The sequence below is a fragment of the Saccostrea echinata genome, unplaced genomic scaffold, assembly GCF_033153115.1.
Source record: "Saccostrea echinata isolate AGI-Se365-2 ecotype Australia unplaced genomic scaffold, CSIRO_AGI_Sech_v1 ptg000009l, whole genome shotgun sequence".
Lineage (NCBI taxonomy): Eukaryota > Metazoa > Mollusca > Bivalvia > Ostreida > Ostreidae > Saccostrea > Saccostrea echinata.
Window position 1 is genome coordinate 1,835,448 of NW_026889758.1, and position 17,948 is coordinate 1,853,395.

At 34.0% G+C, this 17,948-nt stretch overlaps 1 protein-coding gene across 1 annotated transcript; it reads left to right on the forward strand.

Annotated features, from left to right (window-relative positions):
- The first annotated feature begins 13,112 nt into the window (after window positions 1–13,112).
- LOC133184049 (uncharacterized) lies at window positions 13,113–14,345 on the forward strand. The gene has a single exon (XM_061318920.1). It carries the CDS (start codon window positions 13,113–13,115, stop codon window positions 14,343–14,345), a length of 1,233 nt encoding a protein of 410 aa, XP_061174904.1.
- The last annotated feature ends 3,603 nt before the right edge of the window (window positions 14,346–17,948 follow it).

Genomic DNA, 17,948 nt, shown 5'->3' on the forward strand with positions numbered 1-17,948 from the left:
TTTCACACGTGCACCCGGTTGCCATGGAGACGGATCAATTGAATTTGGCCTTTTTTGGCCCTTTTTGACCAAATAAAAACATGAAAATTGAGGAAATGTAAATGCATTTTTGTCTTTATGTAGTAAACTCAAACACAAATCATTGTATCATAAGAAAACATCAACTTTTAAGGTATACAGGGCATATAATCGGTTATTCCAGAATTATTCCCACTCTAAGAAAAAGGTCCTGTAAAATGACATTGTTTCTGAAAATGTGAAAAATGGGAAATTTGGTATTTTTTGAGAACTTTAAGGTTAAATAAAAAAAATTGTCTACGGAAATTTTTCAAATCTTATGTGTGTTTTCATACTTCAGAATTAGGAGTGTCACCTCATGAAAAAATTGGAGTGGGATCTCAATTCTATTTTTAGTAACATGTATCTATAAATAGACATATTTCAGAAAAATCTAAAAAATCAAATTTGGGCAGAGTTTAAGATGCCATTGGTAGGTATTTAAGAAATATACTGTAAAAGTCAATATGTTAATGACAGAAACTGGACACCAATAACTACTATGCATATTATTTGAAGGGAGTTCCGTTTTCTATTTATAGCTTCAAATGCCTTAAAATAGACTTGTCTCATAATATGTGTAAAAATGACTATTTTCTATCATTTAGAAGCTCCACTAAAACATAAGTGATAAACATACTGCTATCACCAATATTTCATCAATTAGAACATGGGATAATACAATAACTCACACATTATTGAGGATAGGCTCTCATTTCTATAAATAGTACAAATGTCTAAAATTAGACACATGGGAAATTAACGACGAAATGTAGATTTTTGCACTAGTTCTCACATTAGAGATGAACAATTTGCATACTAACTGTCATTAACTGTAACTGACATAATGTGACTGACAAGTACAGGAAAGCATTAACTGAAATGCAGAATAATAAGCGGAGGTTTCCATTTCTATTAATAGTAACAATTGTTTAAAAATAGACATTCTGCAAATTATCAAGAAAATGTAGAATTTTGCACTATTTTCTCACATTAGGGATGGACAATTTGCAGACAAACTGCTATTAATTGTTAATAACATAAGGGGAACAACAAGTACAAGAAAGCATTAACTGAAATGCAGAATAATAAGCGGAGGTTTCCATTTCTATTTATAGTAACAAACGTTTTATAATTATGGAAGAAATGTAGAATTTTGCACTGTTTCTTACATTAGGGATGGACAATTTGCAAACTAACTGCTATTTACTGTTATTGACATCAGGTGACCGACAAGTACAAGAGAGCATTAACTGAAATGCAGAATAATCAGTGGAGGTTTCAATTTCTATTTATAGCAACACATGTCTAAAAATAGACATATTGCAAAAAATCAAGAGAATATAGATTTTCGTACACTAGGAATGGAAATTTTGCCGATTAACTATTATTAACTGTTATTGACAAAAGGTGAATGACAAGAACAGGAAAGCATTTACTGAAATGCAGAATAATCAGCGGAGGTTTCGATTTCTATTTATAGCAACATACGTGTATGTCTAAAAATAGACATAATGCAAATAATCAAGGAAATATATATAGATTTTTGCCCTATTTCTAACATAAGGGATGCTCAATTTGCAGACTAACTATTATTAATGTAATGTGACTGACAAGAACAAGAGAGCATTAGCTAAAATGCAAAATAATCTGCGGAGATTATTTCCATTTCTATTTATAATACCAAATACTTAAAAATACATATGTCTCAGCATATGAGAAAAAATGAAAATTTCCCCCAATTACAACCTTCACAAAAATATTTAAAATAACATTGCTCTCCAAAATATGCCATCTTCAAGTACATGTGGTCATACAACACTTCACACATTAATGAGCATGGGCTCACCATTTTTTACTACAGTAACAATAAACTAAAAATATATGTAATGTATATATAGGAACCCCCATGGTTTGTGCTTGAATATGATTTTTATCCAACCAGTTGTGTGGTTTTTTTTACTCCCGAGCCTTAGCGAGGGGATAAAAAACTCACAACGAGTTGGATAGAATTCATATCCAACCACAAATCATGGGAGATTCTTTTTATCCTATGTTTTATACATCACAATCAATGTTTTACACTGTTTTTATATAGGAATCTACTTCATTTTACTTCTCCACTCTCACGCTTAAACGCATTGTGACGTCATAACTGTGAGATTTCAAAAAAAAAAAAAAAAATCCAATGAGTGATATCCACGGGATAGAGGGGTAAACATGTGTAAGATCACCTATTTTTCGTGGGGTAATTTTTTCGTGGTTTGAAGAAAAAATGAGTTGGTGAAGGGGATTTTCTTTGTGAATGAAGAAAAGCTTGGTTGATATATATCTGAATTTTACATTTCGTGGAGGACATATATTTGTGGGTCTCTCTATGCCATAAAACACCCACAAAATTTAATGATTTTACGGTATCTCAAATAATTTAGAAAATGTAGGTTCTTGCAATATTTCAAACATAAGAAGTGGAAAATTTGCAGACTTTCTGTCATAACCATATTGTGACCTACAAGAACTAGTCAATATTAATTGAAATGCAGAATTACCAGTACTAGTAAAGGTTTCCATTTCTATTTATAGCAATAAACATCAACAAAAACATACCCCTCAGCATATAAGGAACCAGAAGTCTCTGACGAGACTGTAGCTCTACTGGTATTTATTTAACAAAGGAAGAGAAAAGTAGCTAGCACTTGGACTTGACAGTAAATAAAAAAAATATATCCTTATTTAGCTTCTTTTTGTGTCAAGATTGCAGTTGGTCAAAAACTGTAATAGGAGTAGCTTTTGAAAGAATTGACGAAATTTCCTTTTTTATTTTTTTTGGTTACCATGACAACACTGTTATCTAAAACTAAAATCTAATGTGCAGGATTATGTGTCTTCTTGGAATCAGATCAAAGCTGTAGAAGAGGCTTCCTGATAGAATTTGACAGGAATTTTTAATTTTAGTCACCATTTCAACGCCATTCATCAAAACCAAAAACTGATAAGCAGAGTGATGTATCTCAGTGTAGTCTACTTGTATATAATTTAATTTTGGTTTTTACTCGTCATTTGATTGGATAAAAAATTAGTTTATACTATATAACCTGTGTTGCCTAGGTTACACTGACTTAAGTCAAAAACGTATCGATCTGCTTGATGTTACATTTTAATTATGTACAATTATAAGTCACAGTTAATTGAAATAATTCAATAAACAAAAATAATTTACAAACATTTACCAATATCTTTAAAAAAAATTAAGTATGGTCCTTCATGCATATATTTCCATTGTATCATTTTTAGTGTTTGGTGGCAAAATTAACAAGAGGTCCAAGAGCCTTGAATCGCTCTTCTGATAAACTGTACAACCTATCACTTCTATTTGAAGCCTCTAAGTATCCTGTATATTTAGATAAAGTCTTGAAATTCCAAATCGTCATCTTGACCTACATTTTAGATGAAACACTCTGAGAACCCAAGATGATTCTAAGCCCATTAGTATCCGAAATATTGAATTATAGTCATATAAATTGAAAAGTAGGTCACGGTGACTTACTTTTCAGTCAATTTACTCCGAGGACCCAAGATGCATCAACTGACAAAGTTTGTGCCCTACTTTTCAGCTGACGTTTTTCGAGGACCCAAGATGCATCAACTAACAAAGTTTTATGATCATAGGCCTTAAAATGTCCAAATTATGTCTCTAAAACGCTTTGAAATCGAATGCCTGCAAAATTCAAAAAGTAGGTCACTGTGACCTACTTTTTAATAAATATGTTTTATGACCCCAAGATGCATCATCTTACAAGATTTAATGATTCTAAACCTCTCAGTATTCGAATTAATGACCTTAATTGTTTTAAAAAAGATTAGCCATAAAATTCAAAAAGTAGGTCAAGGTGACCTACTTTTTAGTCAACGTACTCCGAGGACCCAAGATACATCAACTGACAAAGTTTGATGATCATAGGCCTTAAATTGTTCAAAATATGCCTCTAAATCATTTTGAAAAAGAATGGCTGCAAAATTTAAAAAGTAGGTCACCGTGATTTACTTTTGAGTCAACATGATATGAGGTCCTCAGATGCATCAACTGACAAGATTTGATGATCCTAGTTCTTATAGTAAACAAAATATCAACATTATAATATAATGTAATTTTTGGTCAACTTTGAAGAGACCTTGAGACCATGCCCTTTGCCCCAGGGTGATTTCCCGTGCAAATTTTAATCTACAACATATCCTTATCCTTTTGTGTAAGTTGGTGATAATCTGCCCAGTGGTTTTTGAGAAGAAGATTTTTTAGCATTCAGTACTTTTGTTTCTATTTTCCTAATTATCTCCCCTTTTTTAAGGGTCACAACCCTAGTTTTAGTAAAAATGGGAGTTGTTGGGCCAAGGATACCCTGTAACAAATTTGACAATAATTGGCCAAGGGGTTCTTGAGTTATGGCCCATATTCTATAAAGCTTACACATATCGCACAAATGGCCATAGCATTAGCTCTTTGAGCCTTTGGCTCAGAAGAGCTAAAAATGGAAACCTCCACCGATTATTCTACTTTTCAGTTAATGCTGTGTTTTTCTTGTCGAATACATAACCTTTATAACAATAAGTCTGCAGATTTCCCATTCCCATCATGTGAGAAATAGTGCAAAATTCTACATTTCGTCTATAATATGATTTTTAAAACATTTGTTACTATAAATAGAAATAGAAACCTCCACTGAATGTACTGCATTTCAGTTAATGCTGTCTCGCTCTTTTCAGTCGCCTTATGTTAACAACAGTAAATAAGAGTTAGTCTGCAAATTGTCCATCCCTAATGTGAGAAACAGTGCAAAATTCTACATTTCTTTAATAATTTGCAGTATGTCTATTTTTAAACATTTGTTACTATAAATAGAAATGGAAACCTCCGCTTATTATTCTGCATTTCAGTTAATGCTTTCTTGTACTTGTTGTTCCCCTTATGTTATTAACAATTAATAGCAGTTTGTCTGCAAATTGTCCATCCCTAATGTGAGAAAATAGTGCAAAATTCTACATTTTCTTGATAATTTGCAGAATGTCTATTTTTAAACAATTGTTACTATTAATAGAAATGGAAACCTCCGCTTATTATTCTGCATTTCAGTTAATGCTCTTCTGTACTTGTCAGTCACATTATGTCAGTTACAGTTAATGACAGTTAGTATGCAAATTGTTCATCTCTAATGTGAGAACTAGTGCAAAAAATCCACATTTCGTCATTAATTTCCCATGTGTCTAATTTTAGACATTTGTACTATTTATAGAAATGAGAGCCTATCCTCAATAATGTGTGAGTTATTGTATTATCCCTTGTTCTAATTGATGAAATATTGGTGATAGCAGTATGTTTATCACTTATGTTTTAGTGGAGCTTCTAAATGATAGAAAATAGTCATTTTTACACATATTATGAGACATGTCTATTTTAAGGCATTTGAAGCTATAAATAGAAAACGGAACTCCCTTCAAATAATATGCATAGTAGTTATTGGTGTCCAGTTTCTGTCATTAACATATTGACTTTTACAGTATATTTCTTAAATACCTACCAATGGCATCTTAAACTCTGCCCAAATTTGATTTTTTAGATTTTTCTGAAATATGTCTATTTATAGATACATGTTACTAAAAATAGAATTGAGATCCCACTCCAATTTTTTCATGAGGTGACACTCCTAATTCTGAAGTATGAAAATACACATAAGATTTGAAAAATTTCCGTAGACAATTTTTTTTATTTAACCTTAAAGTTCTCAAAAAATACCAAATTTCCCATTTTTCACATTTTCAGAAACAATGTCATTTTACAGGACCTTTTTCTTAGAGTGGGAATAATTCTGGAATAACCGATTATATGCCCTGTATACCTTAAAAGTTGATGTTTTCTTATGATACAATGATTTGTGTTTGAGTTTACTACATAAAGACAAAAATGCATTTACATTTCCTCAATTTTCATGTTTTTATTTGGTCAAAAAGGGCCAAAAATGGCCAAATTCAATTGATCCGTCTCCATGGCAACCGGGTGCACGTGTGAAACTTCTAACACCATATTTCCTAGTTTTGTGCCAAGATGCACCTGTGGTGCAAATTTCATCAAAATCGGAGAGATGTCGTTTCGAAGATTTTTTGGTGCTTACAGAGAATGCATGTTAAAAACTTACGACTTTTCAACTTTGTACACAACCATTCCCCACAATAAATTAAAGTCCAGGCTTTCTGATATCATTGACAGCTGCTTTTTCAATAAAAATGGAAATCGTAAATATACTTACCTTGTCATTGGTCATTTGCAAAATTATTTTGTTAAAAAACATTCTGATTGTTCACACAAGTACTCTGAAGTTGACATTAAAAAGATGCTTGAGTTTCTGATTGACAATATCTATGTGGTTTTTGGAGACCAGGTCTTCCAACAATCTATTGGAATTACCATGGGTACCAATTGCGCCCCGTTATTAGCAGACCTTTTTTTGTATTCATATGAAGCAGAATTTGTCCAAAATCTTGTACGTGAAAAGAAGAAAACACTTGCTGTGGCCTTCAACTCGACATTTAGATATATCGACGACGTATTGTCAATTAACAATGGCTATTTCCATTCTTATGTCGATACGATATATCCTGGTGAACTTGAGATAAAAGATACCACAGAGTCTGACACATCTGTTTCATAATTGGATATTTTACTTGAAAAAGACGTTAATGGTAATCTAACAACCAAGCTTTATGATAAACGTGATGACTTTAACTTTTCAATCGTCAACTTCCCTTACTTATGCAGCAATATACCTTCATCACCTGCATACGGGGTATATGTCTCTCAGTTGATTCGATACGCAAGAGCATGCTCTACGTATGTACAATTTCTAAAACGAGGTAAATTATTGACAAATAAGTTGATGAAACAAGAATATCAGCTGTCTCGTTTAAAGTCATCCTTTCGTAAGTTCTATGGTCGATACAATGACCTTGTCAGCAAATACAATTTATCATTGAGTCAAATGCTGACTGACGTTTTTCACACTAATTGTTAGGCCATTATTTACACACTGAATTGTCGATGGATTTTTCCGTTATTTCCCGATCATGACAAGGAGCACACGGCGGGTGTGACCGATCGGCAGGGGATGCTCACTCCTCCATGGCACCTGATCCCACCTCTGATGTTTGGAGGTCCGTGTTTGCTCTGCTCCTATTTTGTATTGATTATGGACTTTTGAGCTTGAATACTGTTCGTTATCTCCATATATTTCATTTCATTGACTGGAATGTAAAAAGTATTAAAAACTGAAATTTGATTTTGAAGAATGAATTATGGAAATAACGAACAGTAATCAAGCTCAAAAGTCCATGGAAACAATACAGATCAGAGGTAGAGAAAACACAGATATAAAATCATCAGAGGTGGGATAAAGTGTCATGGGGGCGCTAGCATCCTCTGACGACCGGTCATACCCACCGTGTGCTCCTTGTCATGATCGGGCAATCGGAAAAAGCCGTAGACAATTCAGTGAAAATAATGGCCTAACAATTTGTATGAAAATCGTCTGTCAACATTCTACTGAATGATATATATCCCTTTGAACTCGCAATGAAAGATACCACAGAGTCTGGCACATCTGTTTCATAATTGGACATTTATTCGAAAAAGAAGTTAATGGTAACCTAACAACATAACTTTATGAAACACGTGATGACTTCAACTTTTCTATCATCAACTTCCCTTATTTATGTAGCAATATACCAATTTCACCTGCATATGGAGTGTATGTCTCCCATTTGATTTGATACACAAGAGCATACTCTACGTACGAACAGTCGCCAGCGTGGCGCAGTGGTTAGAGCGTTCGCTCTAGAGTCGCGGAGTAAGGAGTTGCTCCTTACATCGCGGGTTCGAATCCCACTGTGGAACATGGAGACCGGTCCTCCGGAGGAGACTGTATAAACTGAGGTCCCGTGTCGCAGTAGGTGCTGACACGAAAAAGATCCCTCACTGCTCAATGGCCCTGAGCGCCGAGTTTAGGTGAAAATTTGCAGCTCTCCACCGGTAAGTGCTGGTGTCTCCATATGAGTGAAAAATTCTCGAGAGGGGCGTTAAACAATAAAAACTAACAAACGTAAGAACAATTTCTAAAACGAGGCAAGGTATTAACAAATAATTTTATGAAACAAGAATAAGAACAGTCTCGTTTAAAGTCAATATTTTGCAAATTCTACTGTTGATACAATGACCTTGTCAACGAATACAATCTATGATTAAGTCGAATGTAGACTGACTTTTTTGATATTAATTGTTATTCCATTATTTTCACACTGAATTGTCTAGGATTTTCCTGTTTTCCCGATCATGACAAGGAGCATACGGCGTGTGTGACCGGTCGATAGGGAATGCTTTCTCTTCCATGGCACCTGATCCCCCCTCTGAACTTTTGAGAGGTCTATGTTTGCTCTTTATGTTTCATTACATTAGCTACTCATCAAAATTCGTCCTCCTGAATTTATTAATTGTAATACTCTAATATTTTGTGAGATGACCCTTATTACCTCTCGTTGTCCTTCGGGAATTGGTAAATAAAGCTGCTGAATATAATGTATATTACGTTTTTCCAGAAAAGTGTTCCTTTCGACATCAGTTGTTCACAAGTTGAGATGGTATTTTTGACGGACAGCAAATTTCTTTTAATCGTAACCAATATTTTCTAAAATATTTATTTCTAGAGACTGTATTGCCCAAGTTTTAGTAATAATTTTCTTTTCTTCCATAAAGACATCGTGATGGGGATCGATGTAAGTGGACATTGTCATTATGAAAAATGTAATTCCTCAAATGCTGACTGACGTTTTTCATACTAATTGTTAGGCCATTATTTACACACTTAATTGTCGACGGATTTTTCCGTTATTTCCCGATCATGACAAGGAGCACACGGCGGGTGTGACCGGTCGGCAGGGGATGCTCACTCCTCCATGGCACCTGATCCCACCTCTGATGTTTGGAGGTCCGTGTTTGCTCTGCTCCTATTTTGTATTGTTTAATGGACTTTTGAGCTTGAATACTGTTCGTCATCTCCATATATTTCATTCCAATCAGGAAAATTTCGAGCAATAACAGGTTACAAATAGTTTTCTAATATATTTATAAATATATTTTTAAGAGTTAATATTTAAATTTACACTCGTCAAATTTCCTGCAACTCTGTAACATGCCAAACCCAAGGTTATAAAAAATAGTTGGGTCTTCGATGGCACAAACACGAGATCGTGGTGGTCGTTTTCGTCGGCCTTTCGCAAAATGTATACGTACATGCTATTAATTATTATTTCCAATTATCACTGGCATACATTACTGAAAACCTAGTTTTTCTAATGATAATCCACAGTTCAATTATTTCGCTCTTTGCTCCATAATATGTGTGTTTTTCGGTAGCATCAACGGACAACAATCGGCTTTTTCTGCTATCGTCTTTTACATAGGATATCAATTATTTTCTTTTCACAGTTTATAAAAATTAAAAGTAATCCTTTCCTTAATTGTTAGCATTTGTAAATCATTAATCCTTAAGTTTCCCTTCTATTATTTTTCATCAGTCTTTAGCCTTGCCTGTTTTCTACACTACTGAAAATCTTCGATGTTTTTAAAAAATGGGTTGTTTTTTGGTATTTCAAACAATCTACCATTTTTTGATATATTATGTCTATTTTATAAACTTCATTTATCTTGTTCAAAATGGCAATCGTTATTTCTCCTTTTTTTTCATCTCATTGAACAAATTCTAGAAAAAAAAATTACATATTGACATCATCAGAAATTTTTGACGTTTTTTGCTGGCCATATTTCCGAATTCCCTACCCAATATGTTCTCTATATATAGCACAATCAAGAGAAATTGTTCCATCTTCTAGACCAGTTGTGTATTTTGACGTTATTGACAAATACATAGGTCTCATTATTGTACTGGCAATTTCATATATATGCATTCTAAGACATGAAGTGCGCCAATTGAGTTATAAAGATTTAAGAAAAAGGATATTGCAATATACTTCATAATATTGATACTGTTGTATTGAATACAAAATTATTCTTTCTTTTAGGAAAGAATATTAAGCCATTTTGTTACAATCCAAGATGAAATATATGGAGATTATATGTGCTGCACGGTTCAATTTATGACTACACAATTCCGAAAGATTTATACGATTACAATTTCTATGCGACATCTACATCGCATTCTGACACTCTTTATAATTCAAATTCTAATCAACATCAATAATTCATTCTGTACATTCATAAAATAGACTATTTAGACAAAATAAAGTACATATATATATTGTAAAATGTTGTTGAGACTGAATGAAACAGATGATGAACGATACTGACGTTTTAGATGTACTGATCATCTAAATAAATGGGACCACGTACTCCTAACTACCAACATTACATCGTGGTCTTCAGAACACAAATAAAATTCCACAATATTTCATTTGAAAAAAAAATATCAAAAAATACCCTTTTGTTGTTAGGCTACATTTTATTTATGGAATCACAGGTCATGTAAATATTTTCAGAAAATTTTACGTATATAATAGGTGGTGTGAAAAAGAATTAGAAAATTTAAGGAGACTTACCTGTAAGGTGAACTTTAATTAGAATTCTCCGAAGCACCAGGGAACTTTGGCATTATGTGAGATATGCAAGCCTACTCCAAGATCAGTATTTAACTCAATATGTGACTATTTTTGAGTTAAAATAAAATGCAATTTTAAAATGCTAAATATTGATTTATTTATATAAATCACCCTCGTTCCCATGAGAGGGAGATCAAGGGTGGGCACGTAATACCCAACGTTCCTTGGTGCTTCGGAGAATTCTAATTAAAATTCACCATACAGGTAAGTCTCCTTTAATTTTCTAATTCTCCTTCATCACAAAGTCACGTGGGTATCACGTGAGATGTCTAAAACAAATATTCACATATTGAAAATAGAAATAATACAAAGCAGAGAGATTCCTAAAAATGTCAAAGATTTATTGAATATTCTAATCATCTATGCTACATGTTGATGACAAGTTTACAGACTGAAAATTTTTATCATTATCTAAGTTTTGTCATAAAATTTGGCAAATGTATTCTCATTAGACCAACCAACATGTGATAAAATATTGTCAACTGATATTCCTGAAGAACGTGCGATTGCGCTTTCAGCAGCGCAAGTGCTATGTCCAGAAAACTTGCTAGTATCAATGCCATATATAAATAACAGAGTTCTTATCCAGCGAGAAATACTGTCCTTGGATGCCTCTCGGAACGGCTTTTGGGTTGTCAGCAGAAGTTTTCTATTTCCATTACCTCTGTATTTTCCCGTTTTTGCTATATACACTCTAATACATGAAACTACACAAAGCGTCTTATCAGGAAATGCTAAAGCAGGTTTAATATGATAAGTTGAAGGAGAAATATAATTATAAATAGAATAACAATGTATATCTGTCCTAAAAAAGCCCCAACCACATGCTCACCAGCATGTTTAGAGACTTAAACTAGAATAAGTCTCTTAAAATTAAGTAGCCATACCTTCAGAAAATTTTATGTACATATTAGGTGGTGTCAAAAAGAAATATTATTATAAAATAGGATAACAATGTACATCTGCCCTTGCAGGTAAACAAGACTAATCTAAGTCCCTTATAATTTGGTAGTCATCATTGAAAAAAGTGAAATTTCCAAAAACTGTCACTTAAGAATTATTTCAGTAAATTACTGGTAAGTTATCATGGTTATATATGGTCATTATATTGAACAGGATCTTCTGATAATTTGCAACTGCTTTAAATATTATCAAACATACAATATTTTATTTTATATATATATATATACACAGTATTAAAGTATATACTCGTTACAGTAATATGATAAATTTTAAGTACTTCCCGACCCAAATTTAAGTACTTCCAGTTACACTAAGGAAGTATTTAGAAAGAGGATTGACTCACATTTTAGCTTTAAAGAGCGCCATATTATATGTACAGATCAGCTGCGAGTTCTACTAATCAAATTAGCATGTCCCACAGGCACCTTTGTTTATTTGTAACACTGTTTCTGCCTTGGATTTTGTTTTGTTCTGGAAAATCTTCAACAAATGATACATTTAGATGGGTTCCTCAGGGCTGGGATGGGTTGCCGCTGTACTGTCCAAATATGTGCAAAGACATTTGGTCCACTGGAACAACAACAGACGGATGTTGTGCTTGTTACGCAAAAAGTATTCTGGATTATAATCCAAATCTTCTTTATTTAAATATTTCAAAAGATGGATATTTGGAAGGCAATAAATCTGCTGAAAATATAGTTTTAGAATATTCTTACAAGCATTTGCAATGCTTTCCGAGAAATATACGTCAAACAAATTCATCAAACAATCCTATTTTACAAATACCAAATCTATCCTGCCTCCCAAATTTGTGTGATTTTCCAGGAATAATAAGAGTCAATTTATCCCACAATTTGATTCCGGAAATACCAAATCTGACTTGCCTTGCAAATTTGACACATCTAGATTTGTCATGGAATTCATTAACAGCTTTAAAAAAATTTTCGCTGGCTGGAAATAGGAATTTGAGGTTTGTTAACTTGTCTCATAATTCAATTAGTTATATTGAAACTGGGGCTTTGGCATCAATGACTTCTCATGTTATTATCTTGAAAGGAAATTTTCTAATATCTGTTGACATCACAGATATTATTTTTGAAAGACCATTTTGTTTTATTGGTTTATCGAACAACAGTCTGAGTGCGGGTACAAATAAACACAAATGGGAAATGAATCCAAACAAAACATATGGTCCAGGTTTTGTAGATTTTTCACAAAATCGGTTCAAAGAAATGCCTAATGTAAAAAAATTGGGTTTTGCAACACTCTCTGATTTAGGAAAATTATTTTTCTTCGGATTTGATGTACGAAAAAATCCTCTTATATGCAATTGTAGAATTGCAAAACCTGTTTTGCTTTTCAAACAATATATTGGAATAATGGAGAGAGATTACTTTAATATAACCTGTGGATCTCCAAATGCTTTACAAGGAAGAACTATACCAAGCATCATAAAGAATGGACAAATAGCAGACCTGATTTGTAATTACACTTCACAGCCTGTTTGTCCTCCAGGGTGTTCCTGTATAGAAAAACCAGACAATTACAGCTTAGCAAAAGAAGACATTAAACTCATTCTTCATATGAACTGTATAGGAGCTGGACTAAAACGTCTTCCACATATCCTTCCCGAAAGTGAAGAAATTGAGTTCTATTTGAGAGGAAATCCAATTGAAGAAATTACAAAGGAACATTATATGGAACTCATCACTGTTCTTGACTTAGCGTTTATACCTACTTTTGAAATGGAAGCCCTGGAGAACCTTACTCATCTGCGTGTGTTCTCTATTCCAAGATCCCAACAGCTGCATGGAATTCCTCGAAAACTTTCATTTCTGGATCCGTGTGTATTTCTTCAGCGGGGGAATTTTCTTATAGATTGCACTTGTTCAGACCTTTGGATGTATGATTGGATTCAAACAAAACAAGTGAGGAATTGCACGCCATACATTTTTACTTGTTTAAAAGAAGATGGCGAGGAACTATTGACACAGTATCTTCCAAATCTTGATTGCAGAGACTCTGATCAACATCCTAAATATATCGTCATATTGTCATGTTCTTCAGCTATTGTGTTTGCATTCACACTTTTTATTTTTGCTCAGATCTGGAGGTTTGATTTGAAGGTCATTCTACGATCAAGGAAAATGTGTTCAAAGTCCAAGAAAACTCTGGACGAAGACTGTGTGGTTTACATTTCATATGACGAAAATATAAAAGATTTAAATTCGTGGCTGATAAAAAGACTCGAACCATTCTTAAGAAGAAATGAATTGAGTGCATTCATCCCATCACGTGACTTACCTCTGGGCTGTATTAGATCGGATGAGACGGCATGGCAGATATCTATCTCTAGATACTACATCGTCTTCCTATCTGACCACTACTTCGACGAGGACTCTTTACAGACACAGAATGACTGGAAGTGTATCTGGGACAGTTACTTATCTGACTCTAGGAAGGAATTAGTAGTCATAAACTATGATCTAATGAAGACGACAGATATTCAATGTAAAACTTTTCAGGCAGTAATGCGTTTCGGCAATATTGTTGATTTTGCTTCTGGGGAGAAGAGAATATTTTCAAAGATGACGGATAGATTTCTTTATTAACATTAACACAAGATATTCTTAGGCAAGTAATTTCCAGATCATAGAAATGAATTCTTCCAAACAAATACTTACACAAAATGCATTAATTTCGAGAAAATATTTTCTCCCGTATCTGTATGTTGTTTGTCCAAAATAACAATGTACAGTGTACCTTTGTCTACAATATATATGTATATTTACTATTGTTCAAAGAGGATAAAGGTTACAATAGAAAGAAAATAATGAAGAGAAGAAAAACAGATTTATTAAACCATAACTAACTTTAATTCGGGATTGATACATTTATAAATTTATCATCTTAAATTTCTTTTATACCATTTTGTTACTGGGACATGTACTAACCAACTAGCCAAGGCGACGGACAGGGGAATGTTCGCCGGCGTACGCCGATCTCGCCGGTTAGAAACGACCGGCGAGGAATTCGCCGGTGTAAGAGATAAGGTGGTAAAATATATCGAGTGTTAAAATGCATATACTTTTAGCAAATTAGCATGTTCTTTATTTATTTGCATTTCTTCAACAAATGCCCACCGTTCACGGTAGCTCAGTCGGTATAGCGCCCGCTTCGTGATCGGGAGGTCGTGAGTTCGAATCTCGGCCGCGACAGACCTAAGTCGATAAAAAATAGGTAGCAACTGTTCCTTCGCCATGCGCTCGGCACTTTGAAGTGAAAGTTGCGGGTCTTTCGGATGAGACCTTAAAAACCGAGGCCCCGTGTCAGGGCAGGCGTTGGCACGATAAAGATCCCTCACTTCTCAATGGCCCTGAGTGCCGAGTAAAGGTAAAAATTTGAAGCCCTTCACCGGTATATGGTGACGTCTCTATATGAGTGAAAAATTCTCGAATGGGATGTAAAACAATATACAATCAATCAATCAACAAATGCCCATGTACGAGGGTTGTTAGAAAAGTTCGCGGACAAGTTCTATTGTGAGCGCGCTATTTCCATGAAACCGGTTAAACTCTCCAGATAAAAACTTTACCTATTTTCCAATAAATATACAAAGATTTGTTGTTTTCCGGTGATCCTTAAAAAACATACAGCTATATTATTTTGATAAAACATGCTTCACGGAGCATGCTACTTTTTCGCACGTATACATTACATAGACTTTTTATTGAAATTAAAAATTGCGCAGTTGTAGCGCAGAAAGAATTATGATATTTTACCTGTCGCTACAGTATTAATTAAACGTCACTTGCCGAAATTTTGAATTAAATTGGAGGTTGTATGACTGTTTTATAGCCATTTACAAATAATCAACGCGTAAAAACAAAGCCAAGAATGGGAACGTCATTGAACGTCATGGAGCACCGAGCTACTAAAAAATTATATTTGCAGACAGGAAAATGTCTAAAAATAGACTAAAATGCTTCTAGATGTTGCTGAAAATTGCCTACATGTACAAAGGACAAAGGTATTCAAATGGTAGTAGCTTTTTAAGAATGGAAGGATTAACATTTTTCATGATCAACTCCATCGATACCTCAATGCCCCACTTATCGCATGGACGTTGCCGCCTATGGATTTTGCATTGTTTCCATATCTGATTTCTTAACTGCGTGGACATTTATTTTAAGATCTCACTAATATCCGAAACAGCACAAAAGACTTTATAGAAGAAAAGTAACATGTCTTGATATAGATATTTAATTTTTAAGTAGAAAAAAGACGAGAAAAGTCGAAAGAAATGAAAGATATTTAGAACTATGAAAAAGCTTAATGGGTTTGAAATCTGTTTGTCACGTCACTTAACGTCAAGTGATTGCTCCGTGAATCCTATGACCGCATAGTAAAAATTGTTGTAAATTTTCAACATTTTAGTAAATGGACCTGATTTTTTTTACATACTATTAAACAAAATATAGGAATTTAATCAGACATAAGTCATACTTCACAGTACACAATAGATTTTCCGTAAATCAATGTGTCCGCGAACTTTTTTAACAACCCTCGTATATTTTTAAAATCTGTTATTTCCTAAAAATAACAATTTTCATGAAATACATGATTTTCTTTTTCATTGAATTTCAAATTATTCAACTTTTTTCCCGCTAAAACATAATCTAAAGAGTGATACATCTAATTAACTGATCAATATTGAGTATAATTAATTTTTGTTTTCGCCGGTTTACTTCATTTGCCATTTAGCCGTTTTTTCATGTTTACGCCGGTCATATGACCGGCGCAATTCGGGGTACGCCGATCTGTGACAATTCATATTGGCCCCGTGTGATTCGGTCACGTTATGACCTCTGACCCGTTGAAAAGGTTCATACGGAATTGAACATATTTTCTCTTCAATAGGTTCATCTTAGAAAAATATTTGCAAATGTAAATATTACGGATTAATACATAGGGGTCACTGCCGGCGTTATCGGTCGGAATGCTTACTCCATGGCCGTTAGAACCGTGGATGGGGGTAGGGGTTACGGGACGCCCCGTGCCCCCCCCCCCGTCCCCCCAATAATTTTGCCGATATAGAAAAAATAGATACTGTATGCTTGTGCCCCTCAATAAAAACGTCTGATGATCTTTTTTTCTTGTCAAGGAATATTTGGTAGTTGATAGTGCCCCTCAACTGAAAATGTAAGGCTGTGCCCCCCCCCCCCCCAAAAAAAAAAACAAAAAAAAAAACAAACTGAAATTGCTTCCTACGGGCTTGTACTCTCCTTGGACCATGTGTCAAACCCAGACCCAAACAACATAAACAAGTAAATAATAATGTACCGAATAGATAATGCAACTAGTTAAGGAATATTTTATTTACTGTTATTACTTGTTGTTTACTTCAATATTGTCACACCTATTTCATAGCAATAGGAATCATTGTTGATCATAACATGTTTATAATGCATTACTTTTACTCCATTCATTGTATTACCTTATTATTTTATCCCGTGTGCTTAAGTATTATCATTGTATTTTCACTTTCTTTAATTTCCAGTTTCACATTCGATGTGCATTTTTTACGGTAAATTATTCGACGTTGTTGGTGGCGTTGCGTCACGTTTCGTCATATACGTCATAATTGTCTAAAAGGTTAGTCGTTACTTTATTTTTCGACTTGTAGCTTTTGGAGTCGGGCGTGCTTTATAATTATGTTCCCCAAACGAAGTTTGGGAACATATTGTTTTTACTCTGTTTCTTCTTCTTCTTCTTCTTCTTATTTTTCTTCCTGGGTACTTTTTTGTCCGTGAGTGATCTCCGAAACTACACATCCGATTGAGGTGAAACCTTTTTAGGGTTAATAGGAATGTTATGTAGATTTGCGGAACGAAGGTCATTTTGCGCGCACGTGCATGCACGTGCGTGCGCGTGCAATGCGTAAAATGACCAATATATTTTATATAGCTGTAACTTTTATATTTTTTGATGAAATGCTTTGAAACTCAGAATATAAGGATATATTGATAGTGTTGACAAGATGACATGGTCAGAATGCGCATGCATGCACGTGCGCGAATGCGCATTGATTGAAATTACCAATACAATTGATATAGACTTTACTTGTACATTTTTTGATGAATTCCTTTGAAACTCAGAATATAAATATATATTAGAAGTTTAGACAAGAAGACTTGATCAGCGCACACATGCAT

Excerpts from the sequence above, each read along its gene's own strand:
- LOC133184049 (XM_061318920.1), top strand. The coding sequence starts at position 13,113 with ATGGAGAGAGATTACTTTAATATAACCTGTGGATCTCCAAATGCTTTA.